This window comes from Periophthalmus magnuspinnatus, chromosome 21 (assembly GCF_009829125.3).
Source record: "Periophthalmus magnuspinnatus isolate fPerMag1 chromosome 21, fPerMag1.2.pri, whole genome shotgun sequence".
In the NCBI taxonomy this organism is placed as follows: domain Eukaryota; kingdom Metazoa; phylum Chordata; class Actinopteri; order Gobiiformes; family Gobiidae; genus Periophthalmus; species Periophthalmus magnuspinnatus.
Genome location: NC_047146.1, coordinates 10786655 through 10807924, shown reverse-complemented (window position 1 = coordinate 10807924; position 21270 = coordinate 10786655). Strand labels below are relative to the sequence as shown.

Here is a 21270-nt window from a genome sequence, read left to right as displayed (position 1 = left end):
GAATTAACTTCCGGAACCTGAGCAGGCTGTCACTGTGGAGCTCCAAAGTGTAACATAAAGAAAGGGATTCAGAGAAAAAACAGTTCACCAGTTAAGTGTATAACTTTATTCATTTCTGCAAAATTAACAGAGTCCTTAAAGGATGAAGCATCCCAAATAAATTAACATTTAGTAGTGAATAAAAGATAAAACGTCATAAATGCACATAAACAGAAACATATTTTTTCCCTTAAACTCTCCAAGGTGAAGTGAATGTCATTTATCCAGTGTACGTGTATTACATTCAGCAATTAAAATGTTCCACAAAAATGCTGCACACAATACTAGAAACAGAGACCCACAGACTACATTCCCAAAGTCTCAAATGCAAATGATCTGCCTGAAAGTGCCCTTGAAGCCAGTGAAGAGTTTTATCATATTTATTGGGTTTATTTAACTGGTAAAAACACTAATAGTCAGGTCTAAAGTTGAACAGAAGGTAAAAGCCTTTGGTATGAGATGCTTTTAGATTAGACATAATACATAACATTAAAAAAAAATACACTTTGACCTTCTCATTGTTTACCACATGTGAATGTTTTAGTAAAACTTCAGTGAAGAACACTGAAAGCTCTGTTCTATTTTGTATTCTCCATACAGTCCAGGAACTCTTCCTCAATGGTGTTTTCAAGTCTCTTCAGCACTATTTCTGAACTGGATGCTGGATACTCTACCACTGGGAAGTGAGGCATTGGCTCACTGCAGGGTGGAGGCCCCTGGAAAGAGCAGCAAACAGTGCAAAGGAAAGGCACCAGCTGAGTAATGGACATTAAGGAGCGCTGGGTGAGGAGAGGGAACTCCAAACGCTCTGTTGTTGACTCCTCGCTCAGTCCATTTAGAGCCTAGAACAACAGCACAACAAAACTATGAGTAAAAATGTGTATTTTAGAAGATATTTAATCCATCCAATGTAGAATAAACATACCCCGTAGCGCTGCTGAATTCCCTCCAGTATTTTAACAACATGGGGTGTGCTCTCCTGCTCTCCCTCGATCAGTGCATTTTCCGGTCCGCCGTAATGGTTAACATCTACCTCAGGCACAAATGCCCAACGATACCTGCGCATTATGTGAAGTTTGTGAATTTACACCAAGAACCAGAGCATTACTGTTACACTGTACAATATAAAAACCATTTATTTAAAAAAAACATTCAATTTTCTTACATCTGAAACAATGGAATCTTTTCAGTAGGAAAAGCCAAAGAAGTGTCCAGAAACTTGCAGGCTGACAGATACATGTCTAACTCTGTCTGCGAGAAGTTCACTGGTCCATTTTTGTCTCCGCGTCCAGTTTTTGGCTGTCTATGATAAAGAAGAAAACAGTACTATTGTAAATACAATAATGCCTTGAGGTGGAAATATGAATTCATTGACTTACTTGGAGTTTTCTTTCTCTATATGCAGAGTTTTCTCCAACCGCACAAATATACGGATCTAAAACATTCACAAGGTTTGTTTAAGTTGAAATATGTATATTTTTTCCTAAACAAAATTGAAAAAAAAAAGAAAGTTTATTTTATGTCATCTTACCAGCTCTGTGACCATTATTGGCCAAAGTGATGTAAGGTGTTGTGATGAGATGCGCAGAAGCAGGACTCGAAACATCAGAAACATTTGAGCTGAGACGGCTGGGCTTGGGCTCAAGCGCAAAGCTTCAGTGAGACGCTCTGTAACATAAATTATGACAAAAAAAGATGTCAACATTTTAGCTAACACAGTTATGAATAACAAGATGTAATTCTACCTTGTATCAGAGGCAAATAGAGATGATACTGATCAATTTCCCCACTGAACATAGCAAATGCCTGTCGCTTTAAAAGCATAGGTTTTTGGTCTGCACTGGCAAATAGTTTCATAGAGCTGCTTTGCATACCTGTAGCAAGATATAGAAGAATCATGATTAGTTTTTCTTAGTTCTAAATTAAGAAATATGGCATGTAAAGTCATACATACTCATAAGGTCTTTGAACATTGTCTTCTCATGAGTCAGCAGGTGGTCAATAATGGATTTCCAACTGAAACCAAAGAAATTATTTGAAACTCAACATCACATTATTGAAAGTAGTTTTATTATTTAAGGAAGCATCTTTTGAACTTGTGTCACATATTGGGAAAAAGGCTAAAAAAGTAGTCAGAACTACAATAACACTGATTATTTCTTCTTTTAAGCCATGATCAAATGTTTATGGTCACCTGAGTGCACAAGAAGCCTCCATTGTGAAAAAGAGAGGATCCATGAAGAGATCAAAGACTTCTTTCTTCCAGGCTCGTTTGGTGTAGGCATAACCACTCAGACTGCTCAGGAGCTGAGCACTGGCTTCAAAACTAGGAATATTGTAGGCACTGTCAAAAGAAAAAAATATAGTTGGAGGAACAGTTAAGATATGGAAAATGTTGGATTCTATTTCATCCCCCCTAAAAACTGCGACTAAGTCACGGGCCAAACTAAATATTTATTGAAAAATTTCAACAACATCTGCATGTTTTACAGAAGGGGATTAAATATGAGTGAGGCGACAGGTAGCGGATGCTAATGAGTGTCAACAGAAGTGGTGGGGGCCGGCGCCAACACATTTGCAAAGCATACTGGGATCTGTAGTATTAGGGGTGTATGCGCCATACTGGAGCGGTGGCGGGCTGGCGAGCTCCATTACATATTTGATATGATCTTGCAGGCCAAATATATTTATATAAAGCACCAAATTTTGCCCACGGGCCTGAGTCTGACATGTCTGCACTAGTGGTCATCCGGGATTCATACAACTATAGTTACATTAATAACTTTTAATCTATGGTATATCTGCACTTACCTGTGGTTTTTTAGGTAAGGAAAAACATAATAAAGGAGGCGGGAGATGAGAGGAACAGCCTTTTCCTTCTCATCGCTGCGATACACCATATCAAGAAGTGGGGCTAAAATCTAAAATGACAAAAAATTCAATAATTATTAAAGTCAACTTAAAGTACATAATGTAATATTAAACTGAATAACTGTCTACCTCTGCTAACAGTACAAGAGCTTGAACACTGTAGACAGAGGGAGCCGATGAGGAAACCATTGTGCTAGCTTGTGTCACTGACTCTGATGAAGATGGAAAAAGAGTTTGTATTCATTCAATGTAACATTTATGAAAAGCATAAAAAATGAATACCATGAAATTCCCCATCCATGTCTGTGTCATCATGTTCATCTGCTTCCTGGCACACCTGTGGTTGAACTTTGACCCCCAGGCTTCGACTAAGCCAACTAGTTTGCTCTAAAGAAGAGCCTGCTATCGCCCCCACTGCTTCAAGGATCCTCTGGGTCACTTCCTGTAGAGGAATTACATACTGAATAACCAAAATGTAAGACAATGTAGAGACGTTATCCTCCATCAGAGGCATGTTAACAGTTAAAACTAAGTAATAATATCACACCTGTAGATCTCTAGCATCCCTCTTGTTGTCCAGGTTGTGTCTGTTAACAATTTCATTAAGGATTCTGCAAAGGCCAATGGAATGATGATTATTCACCAGGTGCAATGAACAAGTAAATTCTGTTTATGTGTGAAAACAAACCCGAGCAGTAAGAAATGTCCTGGTGGAGTCAGATTCAACTGTACAGACTCTCTCAACAGAGTCAGGATAGGGACAACATTGTCCTGCAGAACCTGAGATGAAATGCTAAAAAAAATACTAGCAGTTAATAATTAGTTAATTTAAAACATATATGTAAACAGATGTTAAGGGTTAAGGGCTTAATACCTCTGAATAAAAGCAAAGCTGAACTGTAACATCGGAATGTCAACTAAGGCTGACTTCTGAAAAAAAAAAAAAGTACAATGTAAAAGTGATTTAACTTAATAAAAGAGTGAAAAAAGTAATAACATACTTGGTCTCCTTTGATCTGATGGGGTTTTTTGACCACCTCTTTAGCCAGATGTAAGATGGTGTCTGTGTTCAGTGTATTCAGGGATTTCACCAGATCCACAATAGTTAGACGGGGTTCACTAGCCACAGGTAACACCTGAGAGGCAAAACATAAAAAAAGCATATAAATATTGACGTGTTTAGATTTCATGTACTTACTTTGTTTTTGGGTCTCTTTTTGCTCTTTCTATTGCTCCACACTGCTGCCACAGAAGCCATGAGCTGCGTGCCATATTGTCCTGTTAACGGAAGCAGGAACTCCAGTATCCGCTGCCGTAAAATCTGTCCAGATGGAGTAAATGTTATTAGCATGGTAATAATCAAACTTTGTATAAGCTAAACTAAACCAGCACCTTGGAGCTTCTGAAGTACACAGAGGCTGAACTGTGCCTGCTTGGAGTTGAATCCAATAAGCGCCTCTGATTCTCCTCCTTCATGACCACACCCCACAACAGAGCTGCACTGCTCAGCAGGTGCGGCAGTGCCTCGATCACAGCATTACGGGCATTTCGAATATCCATAGCATCATATGTTACTTGAGACTACAAGAAAAGACAGTTTAAATCTTGTTCAATATGTGGTGTTGATTTCAGATTTTAAGTACATCTCTGCATATTTTTACTTTATGTTACTCACTCTTTTCGTGTCGAGAAGACAGAAGTGTGTGATGCTGGTCAGACCCTCAAGAAGTGTCAATGCATAATCAGGAGCAATGTTTTCTTTTCTGTAACCCAAACTAAAGGCAAGAAAACACAAAATAACATAGTACATTTTTTTTACTATGGACCGGACTGAGGGATTACACAGACACAAAATAACATATTTGCGCTCTCTGTATATTTAATCTATTTAATTTAATCTCAGTGCAAAGTAAAAACATAACAAATTTGAGTATTATTTTGTTTGTAATAAACATACATGCACAACAAAAAAAGCACCTCAATAACCAGATCCTGAAAACAACTGCAAAATCATGCATGCTTTTCCACTTTTCCTACAACCCACCTTTGGCTGGTCTTTGTTCCATCGTGTTCATACATCTTGACAAACTCATCCAAATTCCTACAGATCTGGTTGACAAAGGGGGTCACAATGATGCCAAGTGAACGTCCCAGATAGGGCAAAGAGGAGCACAGCAGTGCTACCCAGTGAGGATGCATGGCATAACCGTACTGTGGCTCTAAAGCTCGGGCCGCAGCAGAAACAAACATTCCCTGGGCTGTGATTGGCTGATTCTGTACATACTGAGCTGCTTTAATAGACTGCTGGAAGAGGACAGCAGTTTGCCACTCCCGTGTCAGAGGTGTGGTAGAAGTTGGCGTCTCCCGAGGGTCCCCAGGCTGGCTAACTACTCCTCCACTTGAACTTATGTGATATTCAAGTACAATGAGTGACTGGAGCAGTTTTAGTAATGCCATTTGTAAGGGATACTGCTCCTGCGTTCCCCCTGAACCAAGGTGAACTAAACTTTCTTCAGTCAGCTCCCCTTCCTCTCCCAGCAACTCTACAGTCTTGTTCACTCCTTTTTCACTCCCTTTCTGGCTGACATACATAGATGCAGACAGAGTAAGTAGGACATATTGCTGCACTTTACAATCGGAAAGTACTTTCCGGATTAGCTCAAGGGTGGGGCCTTTGTTTGCACAAGCCACGTGATGGAGCTGGTTCATGATCTGTGTCAGGACCTCCACGCTCCTCACCTGCACCTCCCTGTTCCCCTGCAGATCCTGCGGTCCCAGGCTGAGGTAGGATGGGTAATGGGAGCGCAGGAAAGTCAAGCACAATGAGACTAGAAGTTCAATGAGGAGGGTAGGAGGGGTAGAAGGAGAGGAGCAGGAGGACAGGAGAGAGCCATAGAAAGATTTGCCATCCTGAGACAGTTGGTGACGTTGTAAAAGGTTAGAAATCAGGTTTAAATGTGCTGCTGAGCTTGTGTCCAGAGAGGAGGCAGATAGGGCATCCACCAGGGCAGAGTGGGCTTTGCTTTTGAGCAAACTGTGCAACAAAGTCAGGCCCTGGAGCAGGTGGGCCCAGCCCCCTGCCACAGGATACAGTAGCACATGGCGGAACAGGGAGTCGATGGCCTCCCTCTTGTCACGCTCCTGCTTTAGTAGACGAGACCTGGCCATAGCTTCCAGTTCCTGGTCTTCATCTTCACTTGACAACGAATCAGAGGCCTGCGTTCGCTCAGATTCCACCCTGTGCAGCCCATTGACCATGGCTCCTTCCTCACTACTGCGATAGGCTGCTGACCCTGAGCTGGAGTTTTCTGTAGACACTTGTGCCCCACTGGTGTCTGCGGACTCAGTGTGTTCACTCACATCTTCCTCTTCCTGTCCCTCCTCATCTTCTTCAGTTTCTTCACTCTCACTTCGAGACAATGGTGAGACTTCTGATTCTTTGGCCAAGTCAGGACCAGTGTCCAATTCAATCCACAGTGATTCTCGATCAAGGATATTATTTATGTTAAAGATTGTGACTTCAGTTGCCACTGTATCTGTTGATGATTTAGTTGAGCTTCGGCTTCTGCTGTTTAGTATCTTTAAGTACCCTTTAAAAAAAGACAATAATGATTTACATGTGCACTTTTTATTTTTGTTTGGAACTTTTTCTCTTACCAGCAGTAAGATTTTGTTTGACACTGTGAATGCAGCATCGCTGAGTGGACGGGTGAAGGAGCAAAAAGAGAATTGGTTCTAAGATTCTGATCACATCACTCAAGGACAGAGCTCTGACCAGCCAACAGTGAGCTGCAGCAGCTATTGAGCCATCTGTGCAGTTTAGACTGTCCACAACAACACAGAGCGATCTAAAAAGGAAAAAATATTAAAACCACAGTCAGCATTATGGATTTTTACTTCTATTATATACTGAATGTATTACAAACCTATCAAACGAGCGATTGAGGGACATAGATCTGTTGTTCTGGATCTCTCTGGTGAGATGCCATAGGACAGTGAAGCGATACAGTGCCTCTAGTCTGACAGTCTGAGAAAAACACACAGACCACACTATACCTCATTCTTGACATGACAAGATTTTCTTTAATCTGTTTGTCAGCCTTTGTTTACACTAGATTTCAACAAGGAACACATTCTAAATGTGTGCGCAAGTAGTATACCTTGTCTTTATTTGTCAGAGCCTCGCAGATGATGTCCTCACATATTGATGAAGATGGAGCCAAACAATGAAGCCTGAAGAACAGCTCCACGCAAGAAATGTGCTGTTCTTTGCGTTCGGTGTCAAGCTGCGACCATAGCACTTGAGACATCCGCTAAAATACAGAACATTTTGTTTCTATTTCTAATAACGTAGATTAGATGAATGGAAAAATTGTGGATGCATACTGAGATATGATTTTCTGACCTGATAGAAATCGGTTTCTATCTCTATGGCTTTGAGCACAGCAGGAAAAATGGGTGGCTCTGTCACCATCTGTAGCCTCCCACTTAGTGGATTGGAGCCAGAGGTTTGGTATCGCCGATGTTTGTCCTGGATAACTAGTGCTAAAGACTGAGAGTGGTTAATAAGTTCCAACAGCGTAGCCACAGCGGTGTGCTGGATGTAATAGTCCCTTGACAGACAACAGAGTATCATTAAGGATCGTAGCCACAATGGCAAATCCTCAATGTTACAACCTACAAAAGAAAAGTGTGCAGGTTCAATTTACTGATGTCAAATGTATGTTCCATAGCTCAATCAGTGATGTATTTGTCTACCTGAGTGACCAAACATTTCTGTGTAGAGAGCAAGTGTTTCCTCTTCACTTAGGTAGATTGGGAAGGTAATGCATTCCAGTAAAAGATGACAAGAGGCCGTGAACGCCTGTCGACAGTCTTCAGAAATATCCCCTTTTCCTCTGGGCATATACCCCTCTCCCCAGTGTAGACATCCAGGAGACCTAAATTGCCCTTTCTTCTTTTTCCACTGCTCATCACAGGCTCCTGTCTGCAGCTCTGCTGAGACTGCACCATCTGGTGGGTTCCGAGGTTTCAGAAGGTTAGGAACAAAGATCTCAGAAAGCCTGTGTTTAATTTCCCTTCCAGCAACACGGTTCATCTGATCCACAAATGCAGAGGAAGGGGGAGGCAGTGGCTTTTCCTCTTGAATGTGGACTTCTTCCACCTGCACAAGCAGGTATCTGAAAGGTTGTAATGATTATTATAATTTACTCAGATTGTTTCATTTCTATATTGTTTTGCTGACTGGACAATTCAAAATCCTGCTGTTTACCTGGTGTTTAAGAAAGCAAGAATGTCCTGAAGGCAATGGACCAAACTGTGAACGCTGCCTCTTTTACGCCACACTCTTTCATTATCTTTGGCACTTCTAGTTTCCTCAGTCTTTCCTCCCATCAAAGGAGGAAGCTGTTGTTCTGAAGGAGATGCACTGATGCCCAGCCCACTGTCTTCAGACTGAAGTGGTGCATAGACGGCAGACTCTGCCTCATCTGCGCTATTCCTGTTGGACTCTGCATTTCCACAGGGGCCATTAACATGACCATTGGCAGTTTTTTCCCCACTTTCATCAATGCCCTGTCCACAAAAGAAAGAATTAATGTAGGGATTATCATGTGACATGTAATGTATGTTATGTAAACATCGAGGTGCAACCAAATAAAATGATAAACCTTGCTACTTTTGTCTCGCTTCTCTTGTATTTGTGAGAACATCTCCTGTGCGCTGGTTCCTGCCTCCATGTCCATGTAAGACACCGGCATTTGGATCTTACTGAGAACCTTGAAGCAGGCCCGCAGACTCTGGGTGACATCCTGCAGACTCACAGAGCTGATATTGCTGTGCAAGGCTCTCAACATTGTGCCCAACATTTCAGGCAGGAACTGAGATTGGATGTCTGCATGTAACTCCTGTGTGAGAAAAAAAAAAAATCAACTGAATTAATTTACACGTATTATTGGGTTATTTCATTAATTGTTAATTCATCCTTTATATTAGTTCAATAATCATGAATATAAGGTATACGCTCTGTTATTATACATTGAATCTTAATAAAAAATAAAGGCATATACAACATTTGTTGTAAATGTTGTTGGCCAAACAAAGGCTTTAATTATTTACCAAAGGTATAATATCAAGTAGAAAAATGATGAGTTGGCACATCTCTGTGACAGAAGAAGCTGGGTGACTGCAGTCTGGTTGAGGGTTTTTTTGAGGGTCAGGTTTGGAACTGTGGAAATAAAACACATCCATAATCCTTCATGCTTTTTATTTTCTTTTAAGTCCACATTATTATGGACCAGTCCTAAACAAGAGAAGACTACTTTTCAATCAAATGGTAGTATGTATTGAATGTTAATAATAGTATATATATTATTTTTGACATCTCTTCACCTCGCTATGAGCTGAAAACACTTCCTTACAATGAGCCTGCTTCCTTTCCAAAAAGCCTTACAAGCATATCCCAGTTATTAGAGAAAAAAAATCTAACACTTTACAGTATAACCACAGGAAGCCTGCTTTCTCTTCCGTAAACTGTTAAGATGTGTCCCACTGGAGGAGTAATTACTGAAAATATGTTTTCAAAAGGATGTTAAACATTCAGTGTAACCAGTAAGTATCCAAATTTTGTTTAGATATGAAACATAAAAGTGTAAGTATTTCTGGTTTTGCCACATGTCATACCTCAGAGCAGTACAGAAGCGTTGTGTCATATGTTCCCACAAGTACTCACTGTTCATAGTACTTATGAGCATATTCATTGTCTTAATAATCTCAGAAGCATTCTTGTTTTCTTTTATCTTGCTGTATACAATATGAAGAAAATGTTCATTAGGGTTCATAAAGGGTTTTTAATGTTGCATTACCTCTATAATTAATTAAAACAATACTTTACTAAACATCGTATCTAGCTTTCACCTTGCTAATTGGTTGCCTGAAAGTCCCGAGCTGTTAATGGCTTCCTCACCAAGCATTTCTCGACAGTAACTGTAGAAGGCTCGAACCAGCTCAAGCAAAACATTACTCAAAACTATAGGACCTAAGGAAGAAATAATGAATGCCATTATAAATATAGAATTAGTTAAGTGTACTTGATTACAAATTACCAAAGAGAAAAGTACAATATATCAAACAATTTATTTATGAACCTCGCACCCATTTCTGATTTATCCAGCAAGCTCATGAGAATGCGAAATGGCCTCAGATACCCAACAACCTTCTCTGGGTCAGACTCCATGTCCTTTTGCTTGATTATATTAATCAAAGCCTGGGATGATCAGAACATTTTTACTATGACACATTCAAATAATGTTTTTATCATATTTTAATCCTACCTGCACGAGGTAAGTTTTAGAGTAAGTATTGAAGTAAAAAGTTGTATGCTCCTCAATTGTTGTAGAGAGGACAGGGTGAGGGGCAACCATGCCACCTTTAATGTCTGTACCTGAAAAAAATAAAATCTGCATTACATAGTTCTCACTGTATTCTAACTCTGGTGTTGGATACCTAAAAGCCATGCATAAAGGCGTCTGTTGAGGGACATGTCTCTGCGGAGAAGTGTGAGCAGTGCAGCAGAGACCAGTGATATCAAGTCTTCCACACTCACGGCAATACTGGCATCAGCTGGACTCTGGGTAACACATGACAGATGTGTTTTATAGCTTTGATAACATACTGCAAACTACTGTTATTGTGTACTACAAACGTGACATTTATATAAGTCAGTATACACACCAAACATGTAGCAAAGGGGAAAAAGTAGAGCAGGACCTCTAGCATGTTTCTCTGAACAAGGACATTTGAATCTTGTAAAGAAAGAGCCAATGACTTTACCTGAAGTACAGATTAAAAAGGTCAGACAGCTAATTATACAGAGTGGACAGTACACCAATACATTGCTTTTGTATAATTAATGTTTACCTACCACAAGATGGTGATCATAACCCAGCATATACATTTGCTGACTCAGGCACACCATGCGGTCGAAGTGGGTAACAATGAACACTGAAGCTGGAAGTCTAACCATTGGACTAACCATAACACAGCCCCAAAGTGCACCATAGAAAACCTGTTGTCCCACCAGCAGTGACAACTTCAATAGCAATGCATCGGTTCTAAATGAATGAATAATATGATTACATTGAGATGATAATGTAATTGAGATAATAATGTCATTCTAATAAAGAAGAGGAACATCTTTGCACCTGTCATACACCTCCAGACCCTCTTCAAGACCAGGCAATAGCCCAGTTATGAATGCCTGAAGGCTGGGAAGCAAAGCCCTTTGTAGTGGTAAGTAGTAACGCTCATAGAGAGCCAGGAGGACAGGTTTCACCGCCATGGCTGCATGGCTCAGCAGAGGAAACAAGCCTGAGCTAAAAACCCAAAAACAAGAGATTACTAATAGTCCGCTCAGAAATGTGGAACAAATGGAGTGATAAACCTACCTGTAAATGAACAAATCTTTTGCAAGCCATTTGGTTCCAATAATTTTAAAAATGACCTCATAGGTTTCTAGGGCCTTTAGATGGACCCCACTGGGGAGAGCTGGGTGCAGACACTGTGCTAAACGCTTACCTATGATTCGTCTCCTTGGTAGGAGGGAGTAGCGTAGATTACTTTGCAAGGCCTGTAAAAGTAGAAACAAAAAGGACAGTTAAACAAAAGAACAGAAACAAAAAAATATGGTATATATTATATTTTCTTGAGCTTGTCTTGTGACCCTGTCACCTGTCACTACTGAGCTGACACACCAAAACAAATATCCTTATGCTACAGTACATTGGCCACAAGAATGGACCACAAGCTCTAACAAGATTGTGAAACCAGGGAATTCTCTACAGAGAAGTGAAACATGAATGCAGCTGTGAGAATGTGATCTCAAAAATAACCCTAAAGGTTATGACTACAACTATTACACAGAGCAGATATGGGATTGGTTTCTCTTCTCTGTAAATCATACCTTGTTAAGTTTGCCCAAGGAGGAGATAAGATCTGCCCATTCTGTGGACGATTCAAAGTTCCGTAGTGCCTTTTCAATGACTGAAGCATAATTCCTGTAGCGGTAATCATTCATCAGCTCTACTTCCTCAGGATCCATGATGAATTAGTATGATCCAACTGAAAAAGATCCGCAAAAAGTGAGAGATCTTAAGACAGTAAACAGTCTGATAATTATGCTTCTGTTTTTGTTTGTGTGCAAACAGCTTGGTATTCCTCTGAGCCAGGCTATCAGGTTTAATAGTAAATAACATTAGCCAATTAGCTGTGTCGTAGGAGAAGCACAAACTGGCTGACACACAAATGATCTCCTTCATAAGGAGGTCAGTGTTGGTCATCCTACTGAGGCCATAACAAACCTATGATCAAAAACACCGATTCCTAAACACAGAACAAACATGCCATTTTGATTTGACACAGTTTAGTATTCAGAAAACAATTAACGTCCCCCAGAACAATTTGCTTGACATACAAGCAGACCATTAAAGCAAATAACGAAATACAAATAGTAAATGAAAAAATGTTTCCCTTAAAAGTTAACAATGCTAACATGATCAGGTATATGGTAAACTGTCACCAAAGCGTAATATCAAGAAACCACTCACCCATTAACATTTATGCAAATATTTAAACACGAGGTAGGTTCAGTGTCATGCCCAAAGACACAACAACAGTCTTCACTTGAGACAGGAGCTGGGATCAGCTCCAGATAATAAAATGTGGTGACTTATTAAGATGAACAACTTGACTGAACTTGAAAAAATAAGTTAAATGAGCTTTGTGGACTCTGCAGGGAAAACAACAAGCTCTGCAGAGAGAGGCTGTCAGCTGACTGACACCTCTACAACAGTCGTTAAACTGAGTACAGTGTCCACAAACTTCCGCTGCGCACTGGACAAAACAGAGAGACAACACAAGGCTGTGGCTGCAGCACTGACCGTGAATACAGCATCAATAGCACACTGCTGTTATGTAACTGGACCACACACACAGACACAAACACCAGGCACATCTATACCTCAAAGATGAGCTAGCATCATGTTTTTTTAAATAACGTGGTATTTCTGTGTACGCTATCCTGTAGAAATACATGAAGTTCTAATAAGAAATAAACAACAGCCTATGAATAAATTGATTGAATCGATTCTGCAAAATAATATGTAGTTTTTAGAACAGAAATGATCCAAAAGAATATTAGGCAGACACCCCAGCTATTATCATTGTAACTGTTACAGGGAAATGACACGAGACAGTATTGGCTAGCTATCAGGTGCATCAGTGACTCACCAGCACAGGAGGCGCATTTATCTCGTCAAATGGGTGGAAGTGGAAAAATGAAGCCTGCGAAAATGTTTTGATTACATTTTATAGAAATGAATCCAATAGCCCGGATCGGTGTGCTTTAAAAATATGCGTAATCGTCACAACAGTGTGCACAGGTTCATGTCGGGGCGGGAGGCTCAGCTGATTTCGTGCTGAGAGGAAGAACCACGGAAGATCCATGGGAAGGACAGAACACTTCATGATTTGGAGGGGTGGCGCGTGTGTGAGCAAAATAGCAAAAGGTTTATTTACCTCCAAACGTTCGCCAAAAAGTTACCACACTTGGATCATTTGTGTAGAGACAAATCAGGAGCAGGCAGTTTTTGTTTTATTAATGATGAAATATAACATTGAGGTTTGATTAGAGACACTCCCCCTCCATAGTGGTACAGTCCATGATTTGCAGCCTTTACAAAGCTCTCACCCCTCTGTCAGATATTTGGGCCCTGTCACTGAAGAGCAAGCGTTGGGACAGCACCACACAGAGCACATAGATGAGGGACAACAACATATTATCAGAGCATCCAGTACCTCCATAAAATGATAATGCGCACCTGTTTTTGTTGTTGAACCTGTCTGTCTGTAGATGGCGCTACTTTACTAAAATAGTGTCAGTTGTATCATGTCTGGAACTAGAAGGATAGTAATAAGCCTAGGTGATCAACATTTACTTCAATTTATGTCATTTATTTACAGGCCTGTCCCTTTTGGTGGAATCGGAAGACACTGAGGAGTGAGGGATCAACATAATGAAGATATTATTATATGATCTATTTTATAGTTACTGGTAATAAAATAACCAACAAAGCTAAGCAAAGCAACTAGATTCAGCTCAGTGTTCTAACATCTGCAAACGGCAACTGCTGTCACAACTTCAGATGGACGAGGTACAACACAAATGCAACGCAAGAGGGAGCCAGGACACCACGTCAGAGAGGCATATGGGAGAAGGACATCACATAACAGCAATGCACAGTGACTGGTGGCTCTGAGAGAAGACCACAGCAACCTCCAGTCACCATCACAGTGGCAGGCATCCAGGAAAGAGTCTCAGGTATGAAAAACTGGACCACACCAGGCCCTGACATGATCCATGCCTACTGGCTAAAGAAACTGATGGCTTATGATATCTTATGATGAACTTATAGGCCTAATAAATACAGAGGTGCAAACAAGGGCTACAATTAACTGCATAGTGTAAATCCAAAAGAGCTATATAAATTAAATTATTATCCTTTTGGGCATTTTAGGTTATTTTACTCCCATGAAACACATGTGTCCTACTAAATCTCTTTGACAGACAACACTACAACACCTATAGGCTAATTAGAGAGCTATAAATCAGCCCCAAGCAACAAATTCTGTTTAAACCAAGCTGTTTCAATAGGCAAGCTCCAGAGGCAGTGCTGTGGCAACTGGATTTACAACTCCATTAAACTAAGTAATATATACATTTGCAACAATAATCATCATCATTTTTATTCTTTTAACCTTATCTAAATGCATGGCCTTATTTTTATTTGATCATAGTTTTAATTTTTACTCAGTGTTTAATGTTGCACCATAACGCTCAAGTTTTTGTGAATTTTGTTCACTGACAATGGCCATAAAACTCATTCTGATTCTGATCATCACATCATACTTATATTCAGACCCAGGGCAAGTCTTTAAAGCTCATGAACAGAAGATATATGTTCGCAAGTATACTATTAGCCCAACACCTGCAAAAAGAGAGAGATGGCATGATAAAAACTATTCATAAAGACATCTTCAGTCACGACCAAAAGGTGGAGCTCGCGAAACATAAACGATCTCCGCGCAAGGATTTGTGGGAAACGCAGTTTCTCACGAATGGAAATTTCCAACATTTAATTCTAGAGCAGTGAATGGAAATTTACTGTTTCCCTCCCCCGATAACGCGAGCCATGTGTCTTGCGGGGTTTTCTGTTGTTCACGCCAGTGTTTTATTGCTAACTAAGTAAGTGAATAAGCCAATAATGTGCGCCTTAGGGGTGTAATAAAGGTACAACCAGACAAGAAGACTCCGGTGGGGTGCGCCTAATTTACCTAATTCTACTATGTTTTAAAATAAAATCATAGAAATGTCAAAAATGCTACAGTCTTTGCAGCATACGAAAAGCAAAGTAAATTATACAAAGCCAGAGATGTATTTCTTCTACTACATAACTTTCTATAACATCCCCTCGCAGTGGGCTGTATCACTTGAGTTCAGTAAAATCTGACAAATGGTTTAATACATTATTTATTTATTTTTTAGTATTTTTCGGTTGTTCCCACAAACACTAAGGCTAATCACTTCTCGTAGTGTCTTAAACACCGTCATTAACCCCATTAACTCGGTCTACTTCAGGATAAACAAACTATAATAAAGTTCGTGGTTTATATAATCAAATTGGGGTCATAACATACAAATAAACCTCACATACACTAATCATCTGCAATTTATGCAAAAGTTAACGCAAGGACTTATTAGCGCAGATTCCAACAGGTATTTTATAATGAAAACGTCACGGGAGAGGTCCACGTGCTCGGGGCGTGGATGTGAGCGGGGGCTGTCTATAAGGAGGAGGCATCGCTGTCTGTCACCGCTCACACCTCTCTCCACTACATCCGGACACAACATATTCAAATGAACTTGTATTAGCTACAATCTAGTATCCTGAGGCGACCCCGGAAAAGTGAAAACCAACAACCAGGTCGTGGCCATTCCGGAGAGATTGCTGAGAAGGACGCCGTTTCCTGCATCTTCCCTTTGGGGCGTGGGTGTGTTTGTAGCATCTTTATCGTGACTGCTAGCCTAAGCTAACATGGTATATGTTTTACTCTAAGTACTATTGACTAACGCGCTTTGTAGTGGAGAAGAGAGTTAAAGGCGTGCGTATGAAAGCTCCATTGTGACTTGTGACGCAGGGGACTGGGAGGAGCGCTCATTCATTGCACACTGTCATGCATTAAAACTATGACCATATGAGCGCGTTTCAGCTTTGGCGACATATAGGCTATTTGATTTGTATTTAACATAAGCCAAAAACAGGCTGTTACTCTTCTGGCTACTATTAAACAGCAGGCATACAGGCTAACTTCACACACATCAGCCTGGTCCGAGTCGTCTCAGCGAGGAATGAATGAATGACTTCTAGAAATTTCCTTCAACAAGGTGCGACACGCGCATCAGCCTGTGTCCTTAATAGTTAAATCCAGTAAATGTAATGATTTTGTAATGATAAAATGAAGGAAAGAACCTCAGGCCGATGGAGTGATTCTAAAATGTTATGGCACAGCCTTCTAAACATGTGAGGGATTTGGATTAGTTCACAATTAAATGTTATTATAACACGGTCAGTGCGATTGCTCTGAGTAGAATGTAGGGACTAACTTAATTTAAAACACAGAAATAACAGATTTTGGAGACATGTACAGATAGTCGTGGTGCTCTGACTCCACGTTGTGCGTTAAAACTGCATAACGCACTGCTCCTTGTCGTTTAATGCTTACTAAATCAATGGGATGTCATGAGTTTTAGCCATGATAAATATTGGAGAGCTTAAAAACAACATGCAGTCTAAGCAGTATGTTAGAAAGATGGCAGAATGAAAACAAAGACTTCTTTATTTAAACAAATAGTTCTGCATAATAGTATGCAGAGAAAGCTGGGTATTACTTTATGTCATGCATGGCAGAATGGAACTACAGAAGAAGCAAACCAAATGTGTGAGAAAATACAAAACAGATGTCTTTTTGCAATTGTGTGTCATGGCAAGCTATCACAGCAAGCTAATAAACAGCTAAATACAACTTCAGTTAGGGTGAATGGGAATTAACAAGAAATGGTGAAATGTACATAGCAAAAAAGAGCATTTGCCATGGCAATCCTGTAATCCCTGCTCTTACTTCAAGTTCTATTATATATTATAATTTTTTATGAGACCTTGCAGTATTGAACCAGCCAAATGAGTAACATTTTTGTGTCTGAAGGAGGCAGTAAGTGTTGAAGTATGCTTAATTTTTCACTAGCACTGTACACTTTGCTTTTGCTGTGTGTGGCTGACCCCTGTATTAATGTTATAGTTGTCGCTTGTTGTTGCTTTTTGCCTGTGTTCTAAGGATATTTGACTCTGTTTGGCCTAGCTAATAGTGTTTTTTCTATGTTTTGCTGTCTTGCAGGAATTTAACTCTAGGTTTTTCTAAACCAGAAACCTGCAGCATCCTCTATATTTAGATCGACCTCTGTCCCAGTGGATAGTCTCTTCTGAAGCATACAGTGACGGAGAATACTACTGCTTCCGTCTGCACAGTAAACCAAAGCACTGACTGCTTTTGCTTCAAATTTTGAATAGTATTTATTTTACCATACAACAATGGGTCCTGGAATGGAAGGTGCAGACATAGCAGTGGTGGCACTGTACTTTGTACTGGTGCTACTCATTGGATTCTTTGCAATGTGGAAAGCCAACCGGAGTACTGTTAGTGGCTACTTCCTGGCTGGACGGTCAATGCCATGGATGGTGATAGGGGCATCACTGTTTGTCAGTAACATTGGCAGTGAGCACTTCGTAGGCCTGGCTGGATCAGGAGCTGCCAGCGGCTTCGCTGTAGGAGCATGGGAGTTTAATGCACTTTTACTTCTGCAGCTTCTCGGCTGGGTGTTCATCCCTGTGTATATCCACTCAGGAGTTTACACTATGCCAGAATACCTTTCCAAACGCTACGGAGGCAACAGGCTCAAAGTGTACTTTGCTTTTTTGTCCATATTTCTCTACATTTTCACCAAGCTCTCAGTGGACTTGTATGCTGGAGCCCTTTTCATTCAGGAGTCACTGGGATGGAATTTGTATTTGTCCATAGTTTTACTTATTAGTATGACTGCACTCCTTACTGTTACTGGTGGACTGGTGGCTGTACTGTACACAGATGCTCTGCAAGCAGTGCTAATGATTGGTGGGGCACTCACATTAACTATCATGAGTTTAATAAAAGTCGGTGGGCTAGAGGGCGTCCGAACCAAGTACATGCAAGCTGTACCTAATGTTGCTGCTATTACAGCTGCTGGAAACTTCACCTACTCCCCCTCTTGCCGTATTCATCCAAAACCTGACTCTTTGCGAATCCTCCGTGGCCCACTCGATGAAGACATCCCGTGGCCCGGTTTTATACTTGGACAAACACCTGCTTCCATTTGGTACTGGTGTGCGGACCAGGTTATTGTTCAGAGAGTACTAGCTGCCAAAAACATTGCACATGCCAAGGGCGCCACACTCATGGCTGGTTTTCTCAAGATCCTTCCCATGTTTCTTATAGTCATTCCAGGTATGATCTCGCGCATAATGTTTGCTGACGAGATCGTCTGCATTGGACCAGAGCACTGTATGGCTGTGTGTGGCTCCCAAGCTGGCTGCTCCAACATTGCCTATCCACGTTTGGTCATGGCTGTCATGCCTGTGGGACTTCGTGGACTAATGATGGCGGTCATGATTGCGGCCTTGATGAGTGACCTTGACTCGATATTCAACAGTGCAAGCACTATTTTCACCTTGGACATCTATCAAACTGTCCGGAGAAAGGCATCTCAGCATGAACTTTTGGTCGTGGGACGCCTGTTTGTTGTGTTCATGGTGGGAATTAGTATTGCATGGGTACCTGTGATTATTGACATGCAAGGAGGGCAGACATATCTCTATATTCAGGAGGTAGCAGGTTACCTTTCACCACCAGTTGCAGCCCTGTTCCTGTTGGGTGTCTTTTGGAAACGGTGCAATGAAAAGGGAGCGTTTTGGGGTGGCATGACAGGGTTTGTCCTTGGGACTCTTAGACTAATCCTAGCTTTTATCTACCGTGCAGGTCGCTGTGACCAGCCTGACACAAGACCACTCTTCATTAGTCAGGTACACTACATGTATGTGGCAGGGGCTCTCTTCTGGATTTCAGGTTTTGTGGCTGTAGTAATCAGTCTGTGCACTTCTCCACCAGATGAGGAGCAGGTTAGGACTACCACAATCTGGGGCCTGCGTAACCTTGAAAAACGTCCAGTAAAGGACAGAGAAGAGATTTACAGGCTTACCCACAATGACAGCAGTGGTGGTCCTTGTAAAGAAGTGCCCCTAGATGTTACCAAACAAATGCGTCTGGATGGGGCAGATGTTAAACTCCTGCTTCGCTCCAATGATCATGACCCAGCCACTCCCAGTACAGAAGGGTCCACTATTACTTCCACTGCAGATCACTTTGGCAATAGAACTCTAAGAGGATCAGAGGAGAACTGGCACAAGGAGAGGAAGTGTAGTAAATGTGTTAGAATTCTGGATTGGATTTGTGGATATAAAGATGAAACAGAAGGAAAACAGAGTATTGAGCAAAAAGTAGAGCAGGATGAAACAAGAATTGCACAACAATTATTGTACGAACCCCCTCAAGTTAAACTTCTTCTCAACATGGGTCTAGTGTGCGTTTGTTGTGTGGGTGTCTTCTTGTTTGTCTATTTCTCACTTTAGTTAAAGGTTGCACTGAACTAATGGGACTAGTTGTGCTTTTGTGAAGTTACATGCAAGAGAATTACACTGTTCCAAACTGTTAAACTTTTCATATATTTGAGAAGCACTGTCTGTAATATTTACAGCTCTTTGATATCAGTATATTGTATACGCTTTCATATCAGTGCCCATAGTGTACATGCAAAATGTCTACTTTCAGAAAGTTTAATTCTATATGAATTTAATGTTTGCCTTATTTAAGCTTGTTGCAGCTTAGTTACTACTGTAGCAGAAAAACTATATTAGACGGAATATTTTTTTAGCTGTCACTTTATTGCTTGTTACAACAGAAAAAATATCACTTTTTTTTTTAGCCCTACTAAATTCTTATTAGATTGGTGAAGGGGATTATTTGTGTGTTGTATTCGTATTTATTTGCATACATACTAACATTACTATAAAAACTCAGATCTCATTATGCGTCTTTATCAGTTTATCATCAGCGGTTTTGTTGTGTTGACAAAGTATTAGTTGATAAAGTACAGTACATGTCCAGGATTTGTGTATATGCTGTGTCTCATATACCTTTTAGTGCCCTTCTATCTGTGTGAGTGGATATTTTTCAAGTAATTTAGTTAAGTATATAACCTATTAGTTACAAAGTGTGTCATTTCCAATTATTACCATTTACTCAGAGAATAGCACTATTATAAATGTGTATTATATACATTTCAAGTTTAAAACTAAATTCATTTCAGCTTAAACAAAAGATGTTTGTTTTTTATTATACTGTACAAATTTGCAGAACTGTGAAATTTTCTCAAAAAGAATACATTTTGTTTTTATTATTGACAGTCCAAAGTGACATTTGTAGTCATTTCAGACATAAACAATACATAATATTTAAAGGATGTAAATCTTGTGATTGCTTTTTGCTGAAGAGCTTTAAAATATTAAGAATATGTTATTTTTATGATGTATATGTTTTTTTATTGAATAAAGAGTTTGATAAAATCAACTATTATGTTTGTGTCATTCTTTCTAGTATTTAATGAATTTGGTATAGTTAAAGCTACTGTTTTCCACACAGTATTGACCAGAGGTTGTTATTAAAGTTTCTATTAGCACTTAAAGCTAGACTCGCCATAACTACCACATGCTGACCACAACAGAGACCCATGTGGAGACTACTGCTATTTTGGATTTGGTGTTATTCTGATAAGGATTACATAGAGCCGAGAGAGGTTTTAATCTGCTCAGAAGCAGAAGAGGATTGGTCAAGTCCAGTGAAAATACCAGACATAGCAAGCATAGTCTAAATCACAATTACACTCCATAGATTGTTGCCAATACAAAAAACCTATTTCAAATGATGACTTAGATCGGTAGATCTGGTCTGATCACTCTTGAGTCATGATCTGTATTAAACCATGACTCAGCGAGAGTCACCATAGCTGTGTAGAATCTGTGACATGCATTTCAGAGAGACACTGGCTTTTAGAAACTTCATATATATATATATATATATATATATATATATATATATATATAT

At 40.2% G+C, this 21270-nt stretch overlaps 3 protein-coding genes across 5 annotated transcripts in view; 2 read left to right on the top strand and 1 right to left on the bottom strand.

Moving 5' to 3' along the window:
- Positions 1 to 21270, top strand: part of LOC117388846 (ribosyldihydronicotinamide dehydrogenase [quinone]-like) — a 186929-nt gene that overhangs the window by 128842 nt on the left and 36817 nt on the right. The window lies entirely within an intron of this gene.
- On the bottom strand, positions 88 to 13362 carry dop1b (DOP1 leucine zipper like protein B). The gene is made up of 38 exons (XM_033986360.2): positions 13195 to 13362; positions 11870 to 12027; positions 11355 to 11536; positions 11112 to 11282; positions 10832 to 11021; positions 10642 to 10740; positions 10414 to 10537; positions 10242 to 10351; positions 10063 to 10174; positions 9826 to 9946; positions 9592 to 9711; positions 9028 to 9136; positions 8580 to 8816; positions 8183 to 8484; positions 7669 to 8090; positions 7316 to 7587; positions 7071 to 7223; positions 6837 to 6937; positions 6568 to 6758; positions 4955 to 6500; positions 4586 to 4685; positions 4303 to 4491; positions 4109 to 4231; positions 3912 to 4046; positions 3785 to 3840; positions 3599 to 3703; positions 3458 to 3521; positions 3193 to 3352; positions 3040 to 3122; positions 2851 to 2960; positions 2234 to 2383; positions 1994 to 2055; positions 1785 to 1913; positions 1571 to 1707; positions 1419 to 1474; positions 1205 to 1342; positions 965 to 1097; positions 88 to 881 (listed from the first exon to the last, which is right to left on the bottom strand). Exons 2-38 carry the CDS (start codon positions 12005 to 12007, stop codon positions 618 to 620), a joined length of 6894 nt encoding a protein of 2297 aa, XP_033842251.1. The 5' UTR covers positions 12008 to 12027; positions 13195 to 13362; the 3' UTR covers positions 88 to 617.
- slc5a3b (solute carrier family 5 member 3b) lies at positions 15829 to 20735 on the top strand. Of its 2 annotated transcripts, none has more exons than XM_033987326.2 (2): positions 15829 to 16061; positions 17416 to 20735. In XM_033987326.2, the coding sequence occupies exon 2, from the start codon at positions 17610 to 17612 to the stop codon at positions 19737 to 19739; it is 2130 nt and encodes a 709-aa protein (XP_033843217.1). In that variant the 5' UTR covers positions 15829 to 16061; positions 17416 to 17609; the 3' UTR covers positions 19740 to 20735. The 2 variants fall into 2 exon arrangements, with proteins under 2 accessions (XP_033843217.1, XP_055086497.1); XM_055230522.1 differs by having other exon boundaries at positions 15829 to 16014; positions 17416 to 20729.

Excerpts from the sequence above, each read along its gene's own strand:
- dop1b (XM_033986360.2), bottom strand. The coding sequence starts at position 12,007 with ATGGATCCTGAGGAAGTAGAGCTGATGAATGATTACCGCTACAGGAAT. Across the intron at positions 9,947-10,062 it reads GCTGGATAAATCAGAAATGG|GTCCTATAGTTTTGAGTAAT; the intron begins GTGCGAGGTTCA and ends TTTCTTCCTTAG. Across the intron at positions 4,047-4,108 it reads AAAAGAGACCCAAAAACAAA|GTGTTACCTGTGGCTAGTGA; the intron begins GTAAGTACATGA and ends TTTGCCTCTCAG.
- slc5a3b (XM_033987326.2), top strand. The coding sequence starts at position 17,610 with ATGGGTCCTGGAATGGAAGGTGCAGACATAGCAGTGGTGGCACTGTAC.